Source organism: Carettochelys insculpta, chromosome 23 (genome assembly GCF_033958435.1).
Source record: "Carettochelys insculpta isolate YL-2023 chromosome 23, ASM3395843v1, whole genome shotgun sequence".
NCBI classification, from domain to species: Eukaryota; Metazoa; Chordata; order Testudines; family Carettochelyidae; genus Carettochelys; species Carettochelys insculpta.
Genome location: NC_134159.1, coordinates 5830374 through 5851425, shown reverse-complemented (window position 1 = coordinate 5851425; position 21052 = coordinate 5830374). Strand labels below are relative to the sequence as shown.

Genomic DNA, 21052 nt, shown 5'->3' with positions numbered 1-21052 from the left:
TGCCCTGTGCTCCGCGTGTAACCCCGAAGGCACCGAGGCTACTACTCGGGAGGGTGCAGCTGTGTGCTCTCCAGGCGGGGGAGGGCCGAGCGCCGCTGGCCTTTAGCTCACGTGACAGACCACAGGGCTTTCGCCCCTAAGGTCACAGGTTCAGTCCCTCCTGCCGGCGGGTGGGAGGCTGCATTTCCGCCAGCCGGGGAAGGGTTAAGCAGCTCAACCCAGCAGCCGCGGGTGGGGGCCGTGGGTGCTCTTCGCCGTCTCTCTCTCGCCGCAATAAATCGGCTTAGAGGACGGCAGCGCGGAAGCCGGGGCGGATTAAAGAAAAGTCGGTAGCGGCGGGGCGGGGACAGCGGGGAGCGGAGCGCGCAGCCCAAACTCGGCCAGCGCGGCCGGCTTGCTCCGGCAGTCGGCGAGCCGGCGGAGGGAGGCGGGCAGGCAGGCGCCACCCAGGTGCAGCCTCTCCGGCTCCCGGGGGCCAGGAGCCGGGCGGCGTCGGACCCCGGCGGGCAGCGATGTCCGACCCCCCCCAGTCCCGCGCCGGGCCGCCGTGCAGCAGGCTGGGCCGCTTCTGAACCAGATGGAGTTGTTCTCGCGGGGGGCAACATGGGAAAGATGAGTCGCCTGCGCCTGTGCCTCCTGCTCTGGGACCTCCTGGACCTGGCGCTGGGTGAGTGACCCTCCCCCCCCCCCGGGGCGGGGTCCGATCTCCACGCAGGGTGCATCAGCCCCGTCGGCCGGTCTCTTGGCTTTGCATTTGCACGCGCTGCCTGCGGCTCCCGGGGACTTGCCGCGGGGGGGGACGGCAAAGGGGGCGCTGCGGGCGGCTGGGGGCTGCAAGGCGGGGCCTCTCCCGCGCCCCCCGGGGGGAGAGCGGCGTCTCGTGGGGGAGCGGTTTGGAAATCGTCACCCGCAGATCGCTGCTGCTGAGCCGGGTCCGGTGCAAACGGCGGGGGGGGGCGCACGCCCTGGCGGGGCCCGAGCCCGGGCAGCCGCAGTTCTGCTCCGGCCAGGTGCCCCCGCCCCAGAACTCTCGGCGCGGAGTTGGGCGGCCGGGGAGCGAGCGGACCACTTCCCTGGCGGGGTGGGGTGTGGAGTCGGGGGGGAATCACAGGGAGTTTTTGCTTCCCCCCCCCCCCCGGTAACCCGCTGCCCTCGGACCCCGACCTCCGTGGCTTTCCCGACCGAAAGGAGCAGCTGGCTGGGGGGGGTGGGGCGCTCACCGGGCCGGGTGTCGGTTCAGCCGCCCCGCAGAGCTTGCGCCCGGGAAGCCCCCAGCTGGTGGGGGTGTGGGGGTGAATAAGCCAACCAGCCCTAGCCGGGAAGGCGCCCGCGGTTCCGGAGAGCCAGGCGGGGGCGGGCTGTCCGCGGAGCAGGGGAGCGGACCCCCCCCACAGCTGCGGACTGACGGGCTGCGGGGCGGGGCTGGGGGGACTCTCCGGTGCCCCTGGAGCAGGTGCGCTGGGGCCGGGGCGGCTCTGGGGCCGGGCAGGAGTCGAGCCCCGCTGGTTCCCGCAGCTCGGACGCTGTGCTCGGCCCGCGGGGCACCTGCCGGAGAACGCTCCGGGACCGGACGCGGCCATGCGCGCTCGCGGCCCACAGGGGGCGCCCTGCGCAGCACGCGGGAGAGAGAACTTCGGGAACTCCTGCGGGAGCCGCACGCCGCTGGGTCCCCCCCGCAACCTCGGCCTCGCCGCCCCCCTGCCCCTTCCCCCCCCACGCAACCTCGGCCCGGCCGCCCCCCCCCCCCCCCGCCCCCATCAACCTAGCCTGGGTACCCCCCCAACCTCGGCCCGGCCGCCCCCCCGCCCCTTCCCCCCCGCAGCCCGGCCCGGCTCCCCCTCCGCCCCCATCAACCCAGCCTGGGTCCCCCGCTCCTTCCCTCCAACCTCGGCCCGCGCCCCCGCTTCTTCTTCCCCACCTCCGCCCCGCAGCCCGGCCCGGCCCCCCCCCGCACCATCCCCCAACCTCAGCCCCCGCAGCCCGGCCCGAGTCCCCTCCGCCCCCATCAACCCGGCTTGGGTCGTTTAACCCCCCCCGCCCACCGCACCTTCCCCCCCAACCTCGGCCCGGCCGCCCCCGCTCCTCCCCCGCCCCTCCCCCCGCATCCCGGCCCGGGCCTCTCCCTCAGCCCCCCCGCCTTCCCACCGCACGTCACCCCCAAGCCCAGCCCGGACCTCGCTCCCCCGCTGCAGCCCGGTCTGTTCCAGCAGGCCCCTTAGCCAGAGATTCCCCGGTCCGGCTGGCTGCCTGCAGGGCTGGTTTGTTCCCTTAGTGTGCGTGGTGCAGGCAGGATGCATTTCCCCAGCCCGCTGGGGTGGCTGGCCAGGCTCTGGGGTACCCAGCTTGCCAGTCTAAGTTGGGAGGGGCGCCCAGTGGCTGGGTGTGGTGGCACTGGGGATGGAGGGGGCTGGCCCCTAGTGGCCGCCACTGGTGCGGGGGCCATTGGTGTGTTACCCAGTGTTGATGGTGGAGGTGCAGCCGGTGCTTCCAGGAGAAGAGGGAGACAAGGGGCGCGAAGGGTTTTACTGGGCCCATTTCCAGCTGTGAAGTGTCAGTTCTTCAGGGCTGAGAAGGCAGCCGAGGGCATCTGGTTGCCCTGCTAATGCCCACCCATATGCGGACAGGGTGTCTGTGCCCAGCCCTGCCAGACGCACTGGCCGAGGCTCCTACAAGCCCAGCCCTGCCTCCCAACCCTTCACCTGGGCTCTGGGTCTGATCACCTCCGTCCTCACTACCACTTCTCCAGCTTCCTCAGCTGCGATTCAACTTCCCTCCAGCCCTCTTGTGCCTGTTCTCATCTCCCCGGGAGATCTGTAGCAACCCAGAGAAATCCTTGCAGCTCAGAAGGCCCTGCCCATTCTGTCCCCTTTGGCACTGTGCAGACCCAGAAGGGCCTCCCTTTGACATCACCTGGCTCCTGCCAGGAGCAGGCACTGAGTTGATTTTTCCCCTTGTGCCTTGTTTGATTTTCAGTTATCCACCGTTCCCACTTCGGCTGTTGCAGGCCCAGGGGAAAGAAGCTTTCTCAGGCTCTGGCCTTCAGACTGTGGCCCAAATCCCATGCCAGGGGCTCTCACCTTGCACGTATCCCGTCTCTAGCTTTAACACAGGTCGGCTACCTGCTGATCGGTCCGTGGGAGAGGTGAAAGGAAAGTCTAGCCAGGCGATGGGAGCTGGGGTGGGCGATATGCGGGTTTGGGAAGCACCCGAGACCAGTGTGGAAAGGAAGGGGGTGGTGGGTTCTCTTTGGTGCTGTACTTTACACTGGTGATGAAGGCTGTGGTAGCGGATGGCAGCTGAGTGTTGCTGGGAGCAAGGTGCTTGCTTGCCACCCCTCTGGACATGTGACACAGGGCCTGTCTCCTCTTTGCAAAGGTCCATTTGCTTGGCTCAGCACAGTGCAGGGTGGCGCAGGGCCAGCTTTGCACTTCCTGGATCCTGGAGGCTGCCAGGGAGTTGCGCAGTGCTTGGCATAGCCTAGCCCAGCTGTCCAGGATAGCCAGAGACCGTGGATCCTGGCCACCTCTCTCACCCCCACACCGACACACCCCTCCGGCCGCGTGAACGGCATCAGAGCAGTAGGGGCTACTTGCTGGCTTGCACCAGGGAGATTCCCAGCTCTGGAGATCCGCAGTCCTTGTGTTCCCTGTATGCTCCTAGTGCAGGGGCTGCAGCAGAGTCCTGAGTCAGGGCAGGACTCCTCTGCAGCAGTGTAATGGGGGTGTTAAATGCTGCCCCCCACATGACCAGAGAGCATTGACTCACAGCCTTTTAATGCTCACTTGTGACAGGTGCAGTGCAGGACAGATGAGGGTCCAGTAACTCCTCCGTTCGAGGCCCTTGCTTGTTGTGGGTTGGGGTGGAGGGTGGGGTTGGCGTGCACTTTTCAAATGTACGTCTTGATTTCATTTAGAGGCCTTAGCGCTGGTGAAAGGTCCTGTGATGTGGTATCCAAGCACTTCCCTGTGCTCAGGGAGCGAGAGAAGGGCTCTTATCCCTTATGGTATAATAGATGGGGGAGCCAAGGCTTAGAGAGACTCACCCTGGGTCACGCAGGGAGCTGGGGGCAGAGCTAGGCATTTGACCTCAGGTTTCCAGCTAATGATCTAACCTATCTCTTCTGATGTGATGTGCTTTAGCTGCCCTCTCCGCCAGCCAAGTGAGGCAACGGGTGTGTTGTGCTGCTCAGAGTCCTCTGTTTGCGCTGCCCTGTTGGTCGGTATCCACCTGCTGTCTCTTCTCTGACGTGCTGCCAGATTACTGGGGGCAAAGCAGACTTCTTCTCAGTGTTCATATTGCACCTAGCGCAGCAGGACTGGATCTGATTTGCCTTCCTGCTGTACCACAATACAGAGGACAAAGGAGGAAAGAGGTCTGGGGGAAGGAGCTTTACTGCAGCGTGTGTGCGTCCTGGCTATAAAACGTTTTGCAGTGAGAGAGGGCTGGGGGGGATAAAGCCACTGAAGGGGGGGCGTTTCTTGCCCCAGGCTGCTCGGTCCAGGATTCCAGCTGAAACTGAGCCTCCTCGGTGAAGTAATAAGACAATCTGGGCTCAGGAGAATGGCTAATGTGGTCTGTGGCCTGCAGCCATTGACATGGGATTCAAATGCCATGTCCGTGCAGGATTCTCCTTCTTGGAGAACATGACTCCAGTGTACACAGGGGTTGTGATAGGCCTTTTTTGAGAGTGTAGGTAGACAGCTGCCTCAGGGAGCCTTGCCTAGTGGCTAGAGAGGAGGGCCTGAAATTTGCTCCAGCACATCCTTTGACAACAGAATGAGAGTTCATAAGATGTGGAGAGGAGCGGAAAGTGTGTGCGGGAGACAAGAGAGAGAACAAACGAACTGTTGCGGTCATCTCTGCAGAAAGCAGCACTGGGCCCAAGAAAACCCCAATGACGTTGGGAGGTAGCCAGTGTTCCCTGTAAACTGAGCACTTGGGCAGCCACCCAGGGGAGATTGAGGTGCTGCCCAGCTGATTAGCAGAGCAGCCAGAGCCACCCACAGAGGGCAGTGTGTATGTCTATTGGTGGTGCACATCCACACTTGCCTCAGTGCACACAGCAAAATTTATTCCACCCAGGATGGACAAATCAGCGGGAACACTGGCGGTAGCAAGGTCCAACCCCTGAACTGTAAATTTGGGTTGGGAGAGTTGTAGTTTGTCTGCATGAATGATTAGGATAGGTCTAAACTTGGGTTCTTCTAGTTGCTAGTAAATCCACCTCCCCACGAGGTGGTAGCTGGGTTGATGGAATACTCCATCCACCAGCTGCTCTCTACACTGGTGCTTAGACAAGCTTAACTGTTTGTTTGGGGCTGGGGTGTGAAGTTTTTGCTCTGCTGAGTAATGGAGCTGGACCAACCTAACTTCCTGTTTTAGTTTTGAGAGCTGGAGTGTGACTCTGCCCCACAGGGCATTAGAAGTGCTCTAGTGTGTTGTAATTGTCTCCTATTTCAGAGCAGGGTATGTCAAAATGCACCAGAGCAGCGTGTCTCAACTTTTCCAGCTACAGTACCCTTTCCAGGGAAAACAAAACAGCAGTCATGTAGCACTTTGGTGGGTCTGTCCCATGAAAGCTCATCAGCTAATAAAATATCTTGTTAGTCTTTAACACGCTACATGACTGCTCTTTTATTAGAATATAGACTAACACGGCTATTACCTTTCTATTACCTACCAGGGGAATCTGATTTGTCTTGCAGCCCCCCAAGTTTCACCTCACTTGAAAATGACTTGCTTCAAAAAATCAGAATAAAAATACAAAAGTGTCACAGCACACTATTATGAAAATTGCTTACTGTAGTTCTACTGTACTTCCATTTCAATGTATAGTATATGAAGCAGTAGGAGCACGTAATTATAAGAAAAGTTAATTTGTGCCAACTGCCAGTGCTTGTTTTGAGGCTTGCAAGACTAGGTAAATATCTGGATGAATTGATGCACCACCTAGAATTTTGCATAACCCCCTGTTCTTTGCAGTATATAATTTTAAATCACTGTGTGATTTGATTATTAACCAATCAGGATGCCATCACTAGGTTGTTAACCAGTTGTAGTTGACAAAATAGTAACACTTGGTGAAATGTTTTGCTGCAAGGATATTGAGCTGTAGTACAGGAGTCAGCAACTTCTGGCACAGGTGCTAAGAGCGGCATGTGAGCCAATGGTGGGAACTCGGCCCCGCCCCCCTACCCTGTGTAGCTGCTCAAAGTCAGGCCACCTGTGGATTAACAAAAGACCAGCTAATGCCACCAATCACCACCTAAATGGTAAAACTCTGCATCTTCATTTGTTAATGACACTGTTGTAAGTAGGATTGTTAGTGACTTTACAAAATATCGCCAGCACTTGGACCTCACATAGAGATCAAAGGTCAAATTTCGGCGCACAGCCTCGAAAGGTTGCTGATCCCTGCTATGGTAAATGAAACAGTGAGTTCACGTGACAGTGGCTTTTTTTGGCAATGGTGGTAGCTAATTTGGCTCCTGAATACTGACGTCTGAGTATCGCTGATGCAAACGGTAGTTTTTCCTGTTGCACTTTCCCTTTTAAAGTCAGGGATAAATCTGGGGAAATAATTCACAATTAACAACTGATTAATTGACTTATGCTTCTTTTTGTTTTGTTTGTTTGTTTGTTTGTTTGCAAATTGGTCCCAGAAAGAGTGATTTTTTTTTTTTTGTCTGATTTGTCTGTTGTTTTTGCAAATAATTTTCAGTCTATTGATTATTTTGAAAGCAGGTCACTCTTTTTGAAAGTCAACATTTGAGCAGGTTTGATTGAACAGACCAGGTGTGTGTTTCATATGTCATTGGATGAATGGAAGTCTTAATATTATGCTTCGGAAAACTGAGTTTGAAATTCCCTTGCTGTCAGTATTTTGCAGTTCTGGCTCAAAACAGGTAATTTCCTCAAATATTCCTGCCACTAAACTCCTTTGTTTAGGTGGTGTTTGGCACCCATGAACATTCTGGTAATGGCCTATGAAAATCAGAAGGTTGTATGTTCAGGGGAAATACTTTCAGATTTGTCCTTGCTCTGGAAATATTTTCAGATTTGTCCTTGCTCTGCCCAGGACAGTCGCAGGCATGAAACCCCTCAAAAGTATGTAGACTCTTAACTTCCATCCTAAATACCTTTTGGAGCAGCTGGGCTAGAGAGCCTCATTTACTGCTGACCTACATTTTGTGTAATCACCAGTGCAAAAGTTTATGAAGTAGGTTCATTCTGAAGGGGTGGCACATTCTTGTGCACTTATGTCAATGACTGCCCAAGTGCAGGGCAGCAGTGTTTAGGATCAAACCATCACTTTGTGGATCAGCCTGATTTCTGGCTAATCAGTCCTTAGGGCTTGTATTTAGGAGCCAGGAATGCCAGACTAATGAGAAAAACAAGAGCTCTCTTTGTAAGGGGGATGAGGGGGTGTGGGAATCTGGCAGTCCCAGAGGAGAGGCTGTCTGGCAGGAAAATTTATCACTTAGCCAGTGGGGTTGCTCATTAACAAGAAGTGAGGCTGTCTGCAGAGGTGTAGGGGAGAGATCGGGATGCACAGAGGCCAGTGTTACATGCAGGAGACCAGAGTATGTCCAGTAGCAGCTTGGCCTCAGCTTGTAACCTGTTGAGCCCCTCCTGTCCCACCAAACCAGGTTTCCCTTGAACCCTGCCTTGCTTTCTCCAGGTCCCTCGTCAAATGCAGCCGGGTAGAAATTTCATATCTCCCAGAGAATGGAATCTCCTGCCTCCGCTGCGGCTGCCCCTCACTACATGTATCCGTGTCCCTTCCAGATACTCCGCTCCAGATGTCATGCAGCTTCTAGCAGGACTTGCTGGTAGTTTGTGTAGCTGCCCTGCTGGTCCTTTGGTCCCACTGTCTCGCTTCACTCCTGGTAAGTCAGAGAGTGTAAGATTTGGGCATTTGGTAACAACTCCACAGCAGCTGGTCTTGCATACCCGAAGCTGGACTGCTGTCCATGAGCAGGCTCTACAGGTTCCTGGGGCTTTCTGTCTTGGGAGCAAACCCCTTCTGCAGCCCTGATGACCTGGCACAGCAGAGGTTAATTGAGGCATCTCTGAGAAGGTCAAAGATGCTTTCCTAGATCCTCAGAGTCCTGCTATTTCCATTGTGTGCTGAAGGTTTGGTGCAGGAGAGAGAGATTTTGCTGTCCAGCCTGGGTAATCCACTCCCTCGTGTGTCCAACGATTCATGCCCCAAGCATCCTGTGGGAAGGTTTGAGGGGTCCTGGCCATCATCACACTAAAGGGTCAGATTTCCGCTCTCCAGTGCAGGCAGGGTCTGGGTTGCTCCCTAGTGGTTGACTGCTTTAAGCCTCAGCCCAGCAATCCCCATCCAGACCAGGGGATTTCAGCTAATGTTTTCTTTGAGCCTGTGGTATCTCTGCCTCTTCCGGCATTAACCCTGCGGGCTACACCAGCTCAGCTCTTGAAGACGAGGTGCCCTGGTGTTGTAACCCCTTATCCCGCCCCCTGCAAGAATGCTGGGTGTGTCATAGTCTGCACAGGTCGCTGAGAGTCTCTGGGGAGAGAGGTTTAGCTTGGCTGGCTTGAGGCCCCGGAACTCCTGTGGTTGCAGGTGCATGAAAGCAGCTTGTGCTTCAAATCAGTGGTTCCCAGTTTTATTTGGCCCTGGAACTCTTTTTTAAGCTTGAAAGAATTTTGCAGAACCCCATTCCCAGGCTCTACCCACCCCGGCCCACAAACCCCCCCCCCCCATCTCCAGTCTTCACCCGTCTCAGTCCCAGACCTGTCCCCACCCCCATCCCCAGGATTAACCGACCTCAGCTCCAAACTGGCCCTGGGACTAACCTATCCTTGGCCCAAGCTAGGGAGCCTATGCTGGGTGGCCACATGCACCCAGTGGAAGGAAGCCTGACATTGGGGTGTTCCACTGGCAGGCTGAGTGGAGCCACGCCCACCAGAGGGGTGTGGCCACTCAGGTAGCAGGGTGAATGTGGGGCTCTCTGCGGCGCCCTGCCCTGCCACTGCTGAAATAATGGAACTAAATTCAGTTGGCTTAATGGCCGGATCCCTCCTTCCAGCCATTAAACCAATTAAATTGAGTTCTGCTGTTTCAGTGGCCGCAAGGCAGAGAGCTGCTGAGGAAATTTCTCGCGGATCCCTTATTTTCTCTTCACGGAACCCCAGGGTTCTGCAGAACACCACTCGGGAAACACTGCCACAGAGGGTCTGGTCGGCTGGGCTGGAGGCTGCTCGGGCTGGATGTGCTGAGATCTGCTCTCCAGCCTGAGTGGGTGAACCTTGCAGAGCTGCTGGCTGTTCCCGAGCTGAAGTCTCCTCATCAGCCAGCAGAGTCTGGCCCCAGAGGCTTGGACTACATGACTGGGACCCCCCTCAGGCTCTGCTCCCTCTCTCATGTCAAGGGGGAGGGAGGCATTGGAGGCCACGCAGAGACACTTTGACCTTGAGGCTCTGAGCAGAAGAACCCACCTGAGCTCTCGGGATGGAATTGGTGGGTTGGTGTGGTGGTGGGTGGTGTGGTGTCGTCAGAGCCCTTGGTGAGCACTGAAGAGGCGCTGGTTCAGTGCATTGACCTCTTACGGCTGCTACAGAAGAGCTGCAGAATCTCTGCCAACAGCAGCCGTGCTGTAGTGAGAGGAGAGGGCCCGGTAAAGCCTCTGGAAGGGTGCCCATATGGGGCAGCTCCTGTACTGGCAGTCTGTGGGGTGGGGCTCTTTCCCCATTGGTCCCTGTCCCATAGTCAGGAGTTCATCTCCACCCTCACCTCCTTGGCATGGACTCAGCAAGGTTCCTGCACAGTGTGAGGAGACCCAGCCCATGCTTCTCTGGCCCTGGCAGGCTGGCAGCTTGCAAGCCTGGAGCCACCTGAGAATCTGTGGCCATTCTCAGCTAGCTAGGGGGCAGTGCTGGGTCGCAGGTTTTCAGACAGCAGCAGGCTGAGAGGGGCGCGGGGCCTGAGCACAGGCTGAATGGGGAGTATGCGGCATGGTACACCTCCAACTCCAATTCCCTGGCACAAGCCCATCAATCTGCGCCCTGGTCCCAGGACCACCCCATGTGTCTGCAGTGGCCAAGCCAGACGGTTTCTCTTCTGCAATTCCTTATCTGACTCCACAGTCACCTTATTTAAAAAAAAATCTTCCCCAAGAAGAGGTGTTGCAAGGCGTGAGTTTGTGTGTGTTCATGAGTGTGTGAAACCCCGTCCCTTCCCTGACTGCCTTGCTCTGAAATCTCCCGTTAATCGGTACCCCCCTTTCCCACCCCTTTCCTCAACGACTCTCCTTGACCGTTGCTGAGGCCGTTCTGCCTCCAGTAGACATGTGTTCACGTTCGCATCTCTCTGTTGGCCTGACAATGTTGCTGCGTGCTGGCAAAGTGGAGACCGGAGTGCGTGTGCGTACGCAGAGCCATTGGGTCCCTGTCAGAAATGGTTACAGTCTGTCGAGTAGCTAGAGCAGCTACAGCCTCTCTGTGTCACTGGGGGCTTTCTCCCGTGACCGTTTGTCACACGCTGTCCAGTTCCGAAGTGGTAGCAGGTTGCTTCAGTGCATAGCATGTCTCTCGCAACTCCCTTCTCCTGGGCCGTTCGCTGGGTTTCCTCCTGGGCTTTACGGGACAATCTTTTAGCACTTGGAAAACAGGCCTTGTATTTTGGACACTGGGACAGGGTGTTTCTCCTCCTTTCAGTCTGTCCTCGGTGGTGCCTGTACAGGCACAGATGTTTCTTGGTGGGAATACTTAGACGAAAAATGTTTCCACAGCTATGCAGACAGTTGGAAACACCAAAGTGACCAGTACTATACTGCGGTGCTCGGCGAGTTAGGATGGCACAATCCCCTGCTGGGGACACAGTTAGACAGGATGAATGCATTTATCCATGCCCGTTCTGAACAAGCAGGAAAATAAGTTGTACTGAGATAAGGCACCTTTATAACAACCTTACTGTGCCCAAGCCAGGGGTTAGTATAACTGTGTCTCTGAAATATTGCCCTGGCTGACGTGGTTATACCAGCCCCAAAACTGCAGAGAGCGAGCTTACGGGACTTCGGGGCCCATCCAACTGAGTGAATGCAGGACCACAGGACTGAGGATGACCTGAAGGAATTGCCATGGTGCCTGATTTCCAGAAGGCCTGGGCACCAGAACTGAGTTGGAGCTGTGGAGTCTTGGCGTGTCTGAAAAACTGGCCCTTGGTGACGAGCTAGCCCCCAGTGTGTAGATTGAGATCTGGTCCTGTCGGCAGTTCTTCAAACCCACTCTTGCTTATTTTATGCATGTATAAATTCTGAGATCTGTTTGCAGTTGTGAAAAGGGTTGAACTTGGCTAAAGAGCTCTGGTTTCCCTGCGGTCCCTGTGTGAGCGCCTCACTCGAGTTTAACCTGTGTCCCTCTGCGGATGCCCTGGGTAAGCCCTTATGCTGCAGACAAGGAGTTACGGCCGAGGTGACATGCCTAAAATCACACAGGAGGTCTGTGTCAGAGTGGGGAACTGAATCAATGTCTCTCCCCCCAAGATCTAGTGTAGTGCCCTGAAGAGATGGCCCAGTTGTCATAGGAAAACATAGCAGCATAGAATGTTCCTTGGTCCTTTCTTCCCAGGGTTTGGTTGTGTGGCCTACTGGTGAATTGAGGATTGGCCTGGAATTGCAAACTGTCACTTTTGCTGTTTCTCCAGGCAGCCTTTTATATAAGAACAGCCATACTGGGTCAAACCAAAGGTCCATCTACCCCATAACCTGTCTCCCAACAATGGTCAATGTCAGGTGCTGCAAAGGGAATGAACAGAAAGATAATCACCGAGTAGTCCATCCACTGTCCCTCCATTCCCAGCTTCTGGCAAACAGAAAGATAGGGAAACCATCCCTGCCCATTTTTGTTGTTTTTTTTGTTTTTAAATCCCATTCTCATGACCAGTTTTCTGTTGCGTTTTAGGGAATACAGATCAATGAGATAAAATAGAAATACTCTTGCTGGTCATTTGCAGTGTACCCCCTTTTACTTCTCAGAAATCAGAACAACATACAAGTGGCTAGACAGAGACAAAACAGGCTGCTCCCAAAGGCAACAGGGCTCAACTAACCTATACTTACTTGAATGTGGCTTGTTCCAGTGACTCTGTCCATGCTCTTTGCCACAAAGATCCCTAGAAAAACCCCTTTCTGCTATTGAAGCAGTAGCTTGTAATACAGGCACAGTCCTTGATGTCCCACAACCCCCCCAGAATAGATGCTGAATTGCTGTGTGACAGGGCCCTGCTTTGTTACCCACCTGCTGAGTTCCACCCCAACAACAGCAGCCTCTCACCGCCAGGTGAAAGTGTTCCCTGAACCATGTGTTGGTAGCTTAATCCTCCGAAGTGCTTTTCAAGGCTTACGAGATGCGCTTTGCGAATTGATTAACAGTGATGGATTTGAAGTGGCGGGTGAGGGGTATCCCGAGAACACACAAGTCCAGCTGTTCTGCTTCTCGCTGTCCCACAAATCCAGCTGCTGGTGAGCAAAGGCAGAGCTAAGGGAAAGTGCATTCCACACAGATGGCAGCCATGTGTGATCAGGCTGGTATCGGGGAAGCTGAGTTTGGAGGAGTGTGTGTGTGCGTGCGCATGTGCATGTAAAACAACTGACTATGTTTACAAATTCCCACATGGCTCTTTGGACTTGATTATGCAGCAAAAACCAAAACAACAAAAGTTCTACACTTTTCCTCCCTGGATAGCTCCCCTCTTCGCTGGCCCTCAGACAGCGTGTGCTGTGCCCAGGGAGGGAATGGTAAAAAACTTGTCTGTTGAGGATTTTCCATAAGATCCCTGGGAGGGACTTGCCTTGTGCCCATCGTAGGTGGATGCGAAAGGGTTAGTGGTGGCCAGGATGATGGGCATTTAGGAGTTCTGTTCCTGCTAACCCCATCAGAGGTTTGTGTCAGATTGTATCTGCTCTTTAGACTGGGAGGGGTAACTTTTGCCCCAAAATGGTGTCTCTCCCAGGAGCTTTGCCACCCAGCCACCCTGCAATGTGGATTGGATGCAAGCAAAGCCCAGGTGTTATCTGACTGTCTTGGCCAGTCGCAGGGCTGGTCTGGCTTCAGGCCCTGGTTTCAGCAGACTCGATCTACCTTCGAGTTCTGAGTGGGTGCCACAGTGAGCTGCCGAGTTCTGATTTTGGCCCCTCTGGGGGATCATTTTCAAATGCACCACTGAGAATTAGGTTCCCAACTGTCCCCCTGAAGGTCAGTCTCCAGTGATGAGCAAACTCCTGGGAGTGCCTTTGAAATTCCCTCCCACCCCATAAGGATATTGCTGCTTGTTGGGTACAAAAGGAGCTGTAAGCTCTCTGCAGGGCCAGGTCTGGTTCACTAGACCCTACCACAGTGTGGGACTGGACTTCACGTAACAAAGATTCCTTCCAACCCTGTCCTCTGCGCTATGAACGCACATGGATATAACTACATGGCTGCGGGGGAGCAAAATATCCACAGTCCTACTGACGCAACCCTGGCAGAGACCGGGCTATGTGAACAGGAGGGCTTCTCTCTGCACAACGGCTGCCTCTTGCAGTGGTGGGGTCGGCACGCACATGAAGCACTTTTCCCATCGCTGAAGTGCTGCAGTGGTGCGGCTGTGCCAATGCAGCCTTCGTAAATCTAGATCTGTCCTACAAAATTTTCCAGCGCTAATACTGCAAAACCAGCTGCAACAGTGGTAAATTACGAGTCCCATCTTCGCCATTGTAGAGGGAATGCATTGGTGAGTGATTGGGTGTGTTAGTTACAGCCCCTTTTCCATGCTGATCCTTAAAGAATGTGAGCTCTCTCTCTCTTGCTCACACACAGACACACAAAACATGGGTTTGGCCCAGGAACCCTCAGGTCAGTCCTTGGTGTTAGTGTCGATGGTGACTATTGTGCAAACACAGCTCCCGTCAGGTCGGGTTCTGGTCTCTGTTCTCCGTGGATTTCTCCAGGGTTACTGCTCCTGGATGGAGCTGACTGAAAAGAGAACTTTTGTTTTTGCAGGAAATTCTGTGGTTTAAAAATCTGGTTTTCTCCCACATTGCCCCAAAGGCAAAAGCTCTGAATTCTTCGCACGGTGAGCTACACCAAAAATGTCTTTTCAAAATACTTCCTTCAACTTGACTTTTCTGTTCAATATAATCAACTACAGATTGAACCTCTCTGATCCGGCACCCTTGGGACCGGAGTGGTCCTAGACCAGGGATTTTGCCTGGCCAGGGGAAGTCAGTGCTTCTCTGCTGGCCTCTGACCCCCACTCCTGGGCTCCCTTCCCTGCCATGTGCCTGGTGCCAGGGCCAGAGACTCCCCCACTGCTGCCCATGGCTCCCCAGCCACTGGCTTTCTGGCCCAGCCATGTATTCCTGATATCGGCCATAGCTTCTGGGTCATGGGCTGCTGCATGTTGGCTGTGGATCAGCAGCTTCTTGGCCCTGTTTGCAGCACCCTGGCCACCACTTCCAGGCCCTGATTGTGGCTGTCTGGCTGCTGCTGGGCCGCCACTTCCTGGCCCCAGCTCCCTGGCCAGTGCCAGTCCTCTTGTCACCAGCCTAGCTGGGGCTCCCTGGCCTGGGCCAGGGTTCCTGAGCCCAGACTCCCAACTAGCTGCTGCTCCCGGCCACTGTGGCTCTCTGGTTCAGTAACATCTGAGGTCCTGCCGGACAACAGATGCTCATAGAATCATAGAACACTAGTGCTGGAAGGGACCCCAAGAGATCATCATCAAGTCCAGAACCCTGCCCTCACGGCAGCACCAAGCACCATCTAGATCACCTTTGCTAGAAATTTTCCAACCTGTTCTTAGAGATCTCCAGTTATGGAGATACTACAACCACCTTTGGCAATTTATTCCGGTACTGAACCAGACCAGAAAGTCCTGGATTTCAGAGATGTGACCCGTTCCTGTTTTAGAGAGTTTTGCCTGTTGGTTTGATCAAGAACTCCTCCCAAGCAGAGCTAGAACCACCAAATTTGGTATGCAGCTTCCTCTTCACTTAAAGCGACAAAAGGGCTTGTTTGTGCCTGGAAAACAAGATACTCTTGGAAGGGGGCTGCTGCTTCTAAAACCAAACAGAAAAAAGACACCCCCGCCTTGTGCTGTGCCAGCTCCTCCTCCACCCACTGCGAGGCCTGGCCCAGAACACCCCCTGCACCGTGCCAGCCCCAGCCCCTTCCCTGGCCAGCATGGGGCCTGGCTCAGGCCACCCAACAGAGCCTCCTGTGCCAGCCCCTGGCCATGGTGGGGCTCAGCCCAGCCTCACAATGGAGTCCTCCCTGCACCATGCCAGCCCCTCCCTCACCCAGCATGGGGCCCAGCCTAGACTGTGCCAGCCCCTTTCCTGACCAGTGCAGTGCCCACCCCAGCCCCCATCAGAGCTCTTCCCCTGGCCACCATAGGCCTCACCCATACACTTTTGGATGTGTCCTGTTCAGGTCTTTCTTCTAGCCCAACTTCCACTTGTAAGCGGTGCTACCATAGGGCCTCTAGTAATAAATGAGAAGTGGAACCATTCAGATAACTTGCAGTGACAATGTGTTCCCGCAAGACATTGCGATTTCACCAAACCAGTGTTGCTGCTAGTGCTGCTGCTAAAATTATATCAGGGCTGGGGCCCCTTTGTGTCAGACCCTATGAGAACATGGGTGATGGTTTGGTCACTGTCTAGAAAAAAACTCAAACTAAGATGTCCCTGGATCTCTCCATTGCACACCAAGGGCTATTCAATGTCCATGTCCCTTTGCCATTACAAATGGTGAGAGACTGTGTGGTTGAGATGATGGATGGTGCACTGAAGTGGAACTCTGGCTTTTATTCTTGGTGCATCTGCTTAGTGATGTTGGACAAATCACTTCCCCTCCCATGCCTCAGTTTCATTGTCTGTAAAATGGGAGCACCAATGCAGCACGCCTATAGTAAGTGTTACGTGGCAGCAGTGTGTGTACGAGGGGGCTGTACAGATGCAGCTACATCCATGTAGTTACACTAGATTAGGGATATTTGCTCTGTGAACTATACTGAAGCTGCCCAGGGATGAAATAACAATACTTGCATAGCTTTTTTCTTCCATGGCTCTGAAGTACTTTACAAAGGCAGAAAGTTTCCACCGAGCTAAGAGAGAAGTTGAAATTGCCCCAAGGCAGAGTGACAGTGGCACTTGGATGTAAACTGAAAGGAAGACATTGGGCATAAAGATTAAGTGGAGGATGGGGCCAAAAGAAATCTGATGAGGTTCAACAAGGAGAAGTGCACAGTGCTGCACTTGGGACCAAAGAATCCCCAGTGTTGTTACAGGCTGGGGACTGACTGGCTAAGTAGCAGTGCAGCGGAAAAAGACCTGGGGATTACAGAGGATGAGAGGCTGGAGATGAGTCAACTGTGTGCCCTTGTAGCCAAGACAGCTAATGGCATATTGGGGTGCATTAGGAGAAGCATTTCCACAGATCCAGAGAAGTTATTATATCTCTCTGTTTGTTTGGCACTGGTGAGGACACATCTGGAGTATTGTGTCCAGTTCTAGGGCCCCCAGTATAGAAGGGATGTGGATGCATTGGAGAGCATCCAGTGGAGGGCAACAAAAATGATTGTGGCTGGAGCACATAACCTACAAGGAGAGGCTGAGAGATTTGGTCTTATTTAGTCTGCAGAAGAGAAGAGTGAGGGGCGATTTGATAATAGTCTTCAACTTCTTGAAGGGGGGTCTAAAGAGGATGGAGAGAAGCTGTTCACAGTAGTGACGGATAGCAGAACAAAGAGCAATGGCTTCAAGTTACAGAGGGGGAGGTGTAGGTTGGATATTAGGAAAAACTATTCCCCAGGAGGGTGGTGAAGCACTGGAATGCGTTACCTAGAGAGGTGGTGGAATCTCCATCCCTAGAAGTTTTTAAGTCCTGACTTGACATAGTCCTGGCTGGGATGATTTAGTTGGGGTTCATCCTGCTTTGAGCAGTGGCTGGACTCGATGACCTCCTGAGGTCCCTTCCAAACCTTGGTTTCTGTGATTCTGTGCTTTCTGGACCTAGGAGCAGTGGGAATGAATCACGGCTTTTCCTGCGAGGAAGGCTGGGAGGGATGGGTCAAAATGCATAGCTTCAGGTGAGGGAAGTATGGCATGAATTCAGGGGGTACTTCGTTGTGTCCACCTTGGACATCAAAGCAGCGCGGTTTTTTTGTGTGTGCCGGTACTTGCTGGTACTGAGTACCAGCACCTCAGCAGCCCCCGGCCACAGACTTTGCTGTGGTGGGATGGGCAGGAGGTGGCTGAGTACCATCTCCTCATTTCATTTTATTTATGACCAAGGCACTGTGTAAAAGACAAAGGGATTTATCTTGGCTTTGGCTATGCTGTGGAAGGCCCCTGTGCAGAAGGCCCAAGGAAGTGGTTGTGGTGGGGGAAAGGTGCAGGCACACACAAGAATCCCTTTTTGGAGGAAGGAGGACGGTGCTGGCACAACCCTTGCCTCGCAAACCTCCAAGCTCGTAAATCACCGAAGCAGAGCTCAGGAGCGACGCTGGGAGGATGCAGCTGATCAGCCTGTTTTTTTGTTCCCTTGCCAAGTTGCTCTCTTTGCCCTTTTGTTTGCTTTTTGCCGAGGCGCTTGCTGCGCTGATGGGGTTTGTTTTTAACTAATGACTGGAGCTCATATTATCTCCTCGGCATTATCTCCTTCCCGCTTTCGCGGCTCCTTCCTAAAATAAACCGTCAATCACGGGCTTGTTTTCAGCACTGGGTTTTGACCGCTTTTGGGATGCAGATTCATTGCAGGAGCACAGAGGGCTAGAGCGCTCTTAGCACAGTGCAAGGACAATAACCAGATGCAAAGCTTTTCCTCTGTGGACTTATTGTTCTTGCCAGCCCTGTATTTATATGAACAATAGCTGGAAGCAGGCACTAGCCCTATAATAAGCAGGTGATTAGGCTCTGATTGGTGGTCAGTACCACGTAGCAGAGAGAGAGGGATCTGCGAGGAAAGTGGCATAAAATCTCTGTTGCGCCACAGCAGGACAGGAATAGCAAGGAAGGGGACTGGGCCATGGCTCGTGGCGATCTGGGGGTACAGGAGAAGATGAGGGGGGTTATTTTCAGCCATCTTCTTGTATGGCTAATAACTGTATGTATGTCAGAGTGGTGCCTAGAGACCACAGCCAAGATCAGGGCTGCATTGCGTCCGGTGCTGTACATACAGGAGTGATGATCCCTGCCCTGGAGAGCTCACAGACTCTGGAGGGGTCCTACTGGTGGACATGCACTGGCTCAGTAGCAGAGCCAAGAATAAACCCGTATTCTGTTGCATCCCAGTTCATTGCTGGAGCCACATGCGCACACCCACTTTCCATTCCCTCTCCAAGCCAGGGTCCTGGCAAGCCAAGTTTGTCTTGAGAGTTTTCTTCTCTCAGAGCCTTTGATGGAGCTACGTGTGGCAGAGAAAAGGGACGGGGGAGTGTTTCCTTGTAAGGGTCCTTTTGAGATGGAGTTTTTACTTGAGTGATCCAGCGGCTCGGCTCTGGTCTAGCTACCCCCTTTGTGGTAGTTTTTGAGGTGCTGTTGCACACCCAGTGCCTGGGGCTTGTGTCTGGGGGCCCTAAAGAGGCTTTGAGTCCTGCCAGTAGGTTTTTGGGGAGCTGCTGTCGCGGGGTCATGTAGCTCATTGGAAATGATTCAACAGATCATCTAATCTGACGTTGGGTATAACCCAGGCCAGGAAGTCACAGCCAAGTTACCCTAGTATCAAGTCAGACCTGAAGAGATGCAGTGTGTGGCTGTGAGGTTGACTCTGGGGTCCATTCCTAGCAGAGGTGTACACCAGCTCCTCCCCTTGCCTTCCAACTGGGGGTGTCTGGGGCACCTGGCTAACTTTTAGCAGCGCCTTCCATTGCAGTGGTGTATTTTGAGGGTGCACCGGGAAGGGTTAACTCCTGGTTTAAACGGTTCCAGGGGATGGAAGTTCCGAGCTGTTACTTTCAAATGTAATTAGCGCCATATCAGAAGTGAGATGATCATTAACTGGCCGTCCCACTGACAGCCTGGGGAGTGGGATGTTTAGAAAAGGAACTGGGGTTTTCAGTACCTTATGGAAACACACAGCAGAGCCTGGGGCTGGGAGGGAGGCCCCACCCCCCCAAAAAATAAAAAAAAATTGGCCATGTCAGACTTAAAGGCTCCATGCAGAGGATGGAATCTTGTCCTAAAGTCAAAGTCCTACAGATTTGACCCTCTGCTAAGAAGAGCTGTGATGGAACCAGAGGCGTTCTCCAAGATGCATTGGCGAAGTCCACAGGTATCTTCAGAGCATTCAGGGCAGGATAGGGGCCAGCAATCACTTCTCCACTCCCAGAGTAACGGTACTGGGCTTGTCTGGGCTGCAGTTGTAATGCAGTAACTTGCTGCCTGCTTCCTTAGCCAGAAAGGCACGTTGCTGCCTCCTCCCTTTAGATTGTAAAATCCCGATGCTGCTTATGCCAGCTAAACACAGGTTGATGCCAATTGAAGTTTGACCCGTGTTGGGGCTAAATTCAAAAACACAAAAACTAAAGGACTCTGCGAGCTTGCCTACAGGGATGAGCCAGATTGGGCCAGAAACTGGGCTTCTCATTCTGTAAGAAATTGTGGAATGAAAAAAGAGAGAATTCAGAGACCATGAAAAATGAACCTGCAGGGTTTCCTTCAGAATGGGAATTCCACAGCTTTTTATTTGGGAAGAAATTGAAGTGATGTTCAATTCTGACATTTTCAGAGACCTTTTTTGAGGCTCCTCAATCTGCCCAGGGCTCCAGCAGCCTGCCAGGAAGGGAGCTGGGTAGCTCAGGCTTCCAGGGAAATCTGGCTCCAAGGCACATGACAGGGTGTTCTGTCCTGGACCATAATCCTGGGTGCCTGAGCTGCCAAGTACATGGAAAGCCTGTTCTCCCACACAGGCAGCAGCTGGCTAGGTGAGCTGGCTAGAAAGCAGGCAGATTTTGCAACCTGCATAATGGGCAGGGCTTTGTCAGTGGTTAGCCTAGCTTCTGTGGGAATTTCATCAAACCCTGCACATCCCTGTGGACCACTTTGAGTTGATGAACTGGCATTTTCTGCTGGGAAAACTTCCAGCCAGTTCTATTATGAATGGATATTTCCATGGCACTGTAGGTGAACCAGGTGCTTTGGAGTCTAAGGCCAAGTCTGTTCCTTGAGGAACTTAAAATCTCAGAGGCAACTTTGCTTGCCTTGTCCAGAAAAGTTCTTCTCATTGACTTTGGTGTAGGGTTGAGCCTTTTACGAGAGATCTCTGTCTTCTTTGTATGACTGATACAAATGTAGAGCAACAGCCATAACTTTACATTTAGTTGTTTAAACCAGATAATTGCATCTGAAGTAGCAGAGTGTGTCACTGTGACACCATGGCCGTATTTGTGAACCAGGCATTGAGTTGCTACATGTTCCAGGATCTGTTCTGGGTGACCCCAGTCACAGGCTGAGGACTCTTTTTTCATTTTGCATTTGTGCAGCATTTCTCCACTTCTGCCCTGGTTAACATAGATATGGTTTAGTGCTGCCCATGAATAGAGAGCCATGAGTCATGTAAAACATAGAATGCTAGGATTGGAAGGGACCTTGAGAAGTCATCAAATCCAGCCCCCTGCCCTCATGGCAGGACCAAGTACTGTCTAGACCATCCCTGATAGACATTTATCTAACCTGTTCTTAAATATCTCCAGAGATGCAGATTCCACAACCTCCCTAGGCAATTTATTCCAGTGTTTGACCACCCTGATGTCCAACCTAAACCTCCCTTGCTGTAGTTTAAGCCCATTGCTTCTTGTTCTATTCTCAGGCCAAGAAGAACAAGTTTTCTCCCTCCTCCTTATGACACCCTTTTAGATACCTGAAAACCGCTATCATCCTCCCCTTAAACTTCTTTTTTCCAAACTAAACAGGCCCAGTTCTTTCAGCCTTTCTTCATAGGCCATGTTCTCTAGACCTTTGATCATTCTTGTTGCTCTTTTCTGGCCCCTTTCCAATTTCTCCACATCTTTCTTGAAATGCAGCGCCCGGAACTGAACACAATA

The 21052-nt window shown here is 53.4% G+C and overlaps 1 protein-coding gene across 2 annotated transcripts in view; it reads left to right on the top strand.

Annotated features, from left to right (window-relative positions):
* The first annotated feature begins 212 nt into the window (after positions 1-212).
* The window catches only part of IGSF21 (immunoglobin superfamily member 21), a 283680-nt gene continuing 262840 nt past the window's right edge, over positions 213-21052 (top strand). Inside the window, exon 1 of one of the 2 annotated variants that reach the window (XM_074975635.1) lies at positions 213-667. In XM_074975635.1, coding sequence (XP_074831736.1) covers positions 604-667 — 64 coding nt within the window. In that variant the 5' untranslated portion in view covers positions 213-603. The remainder of the gene's footprint in view (positions 668-21052) is intronic. The other variant, XM_074975633.1, reaches the window with a different exon arrangement.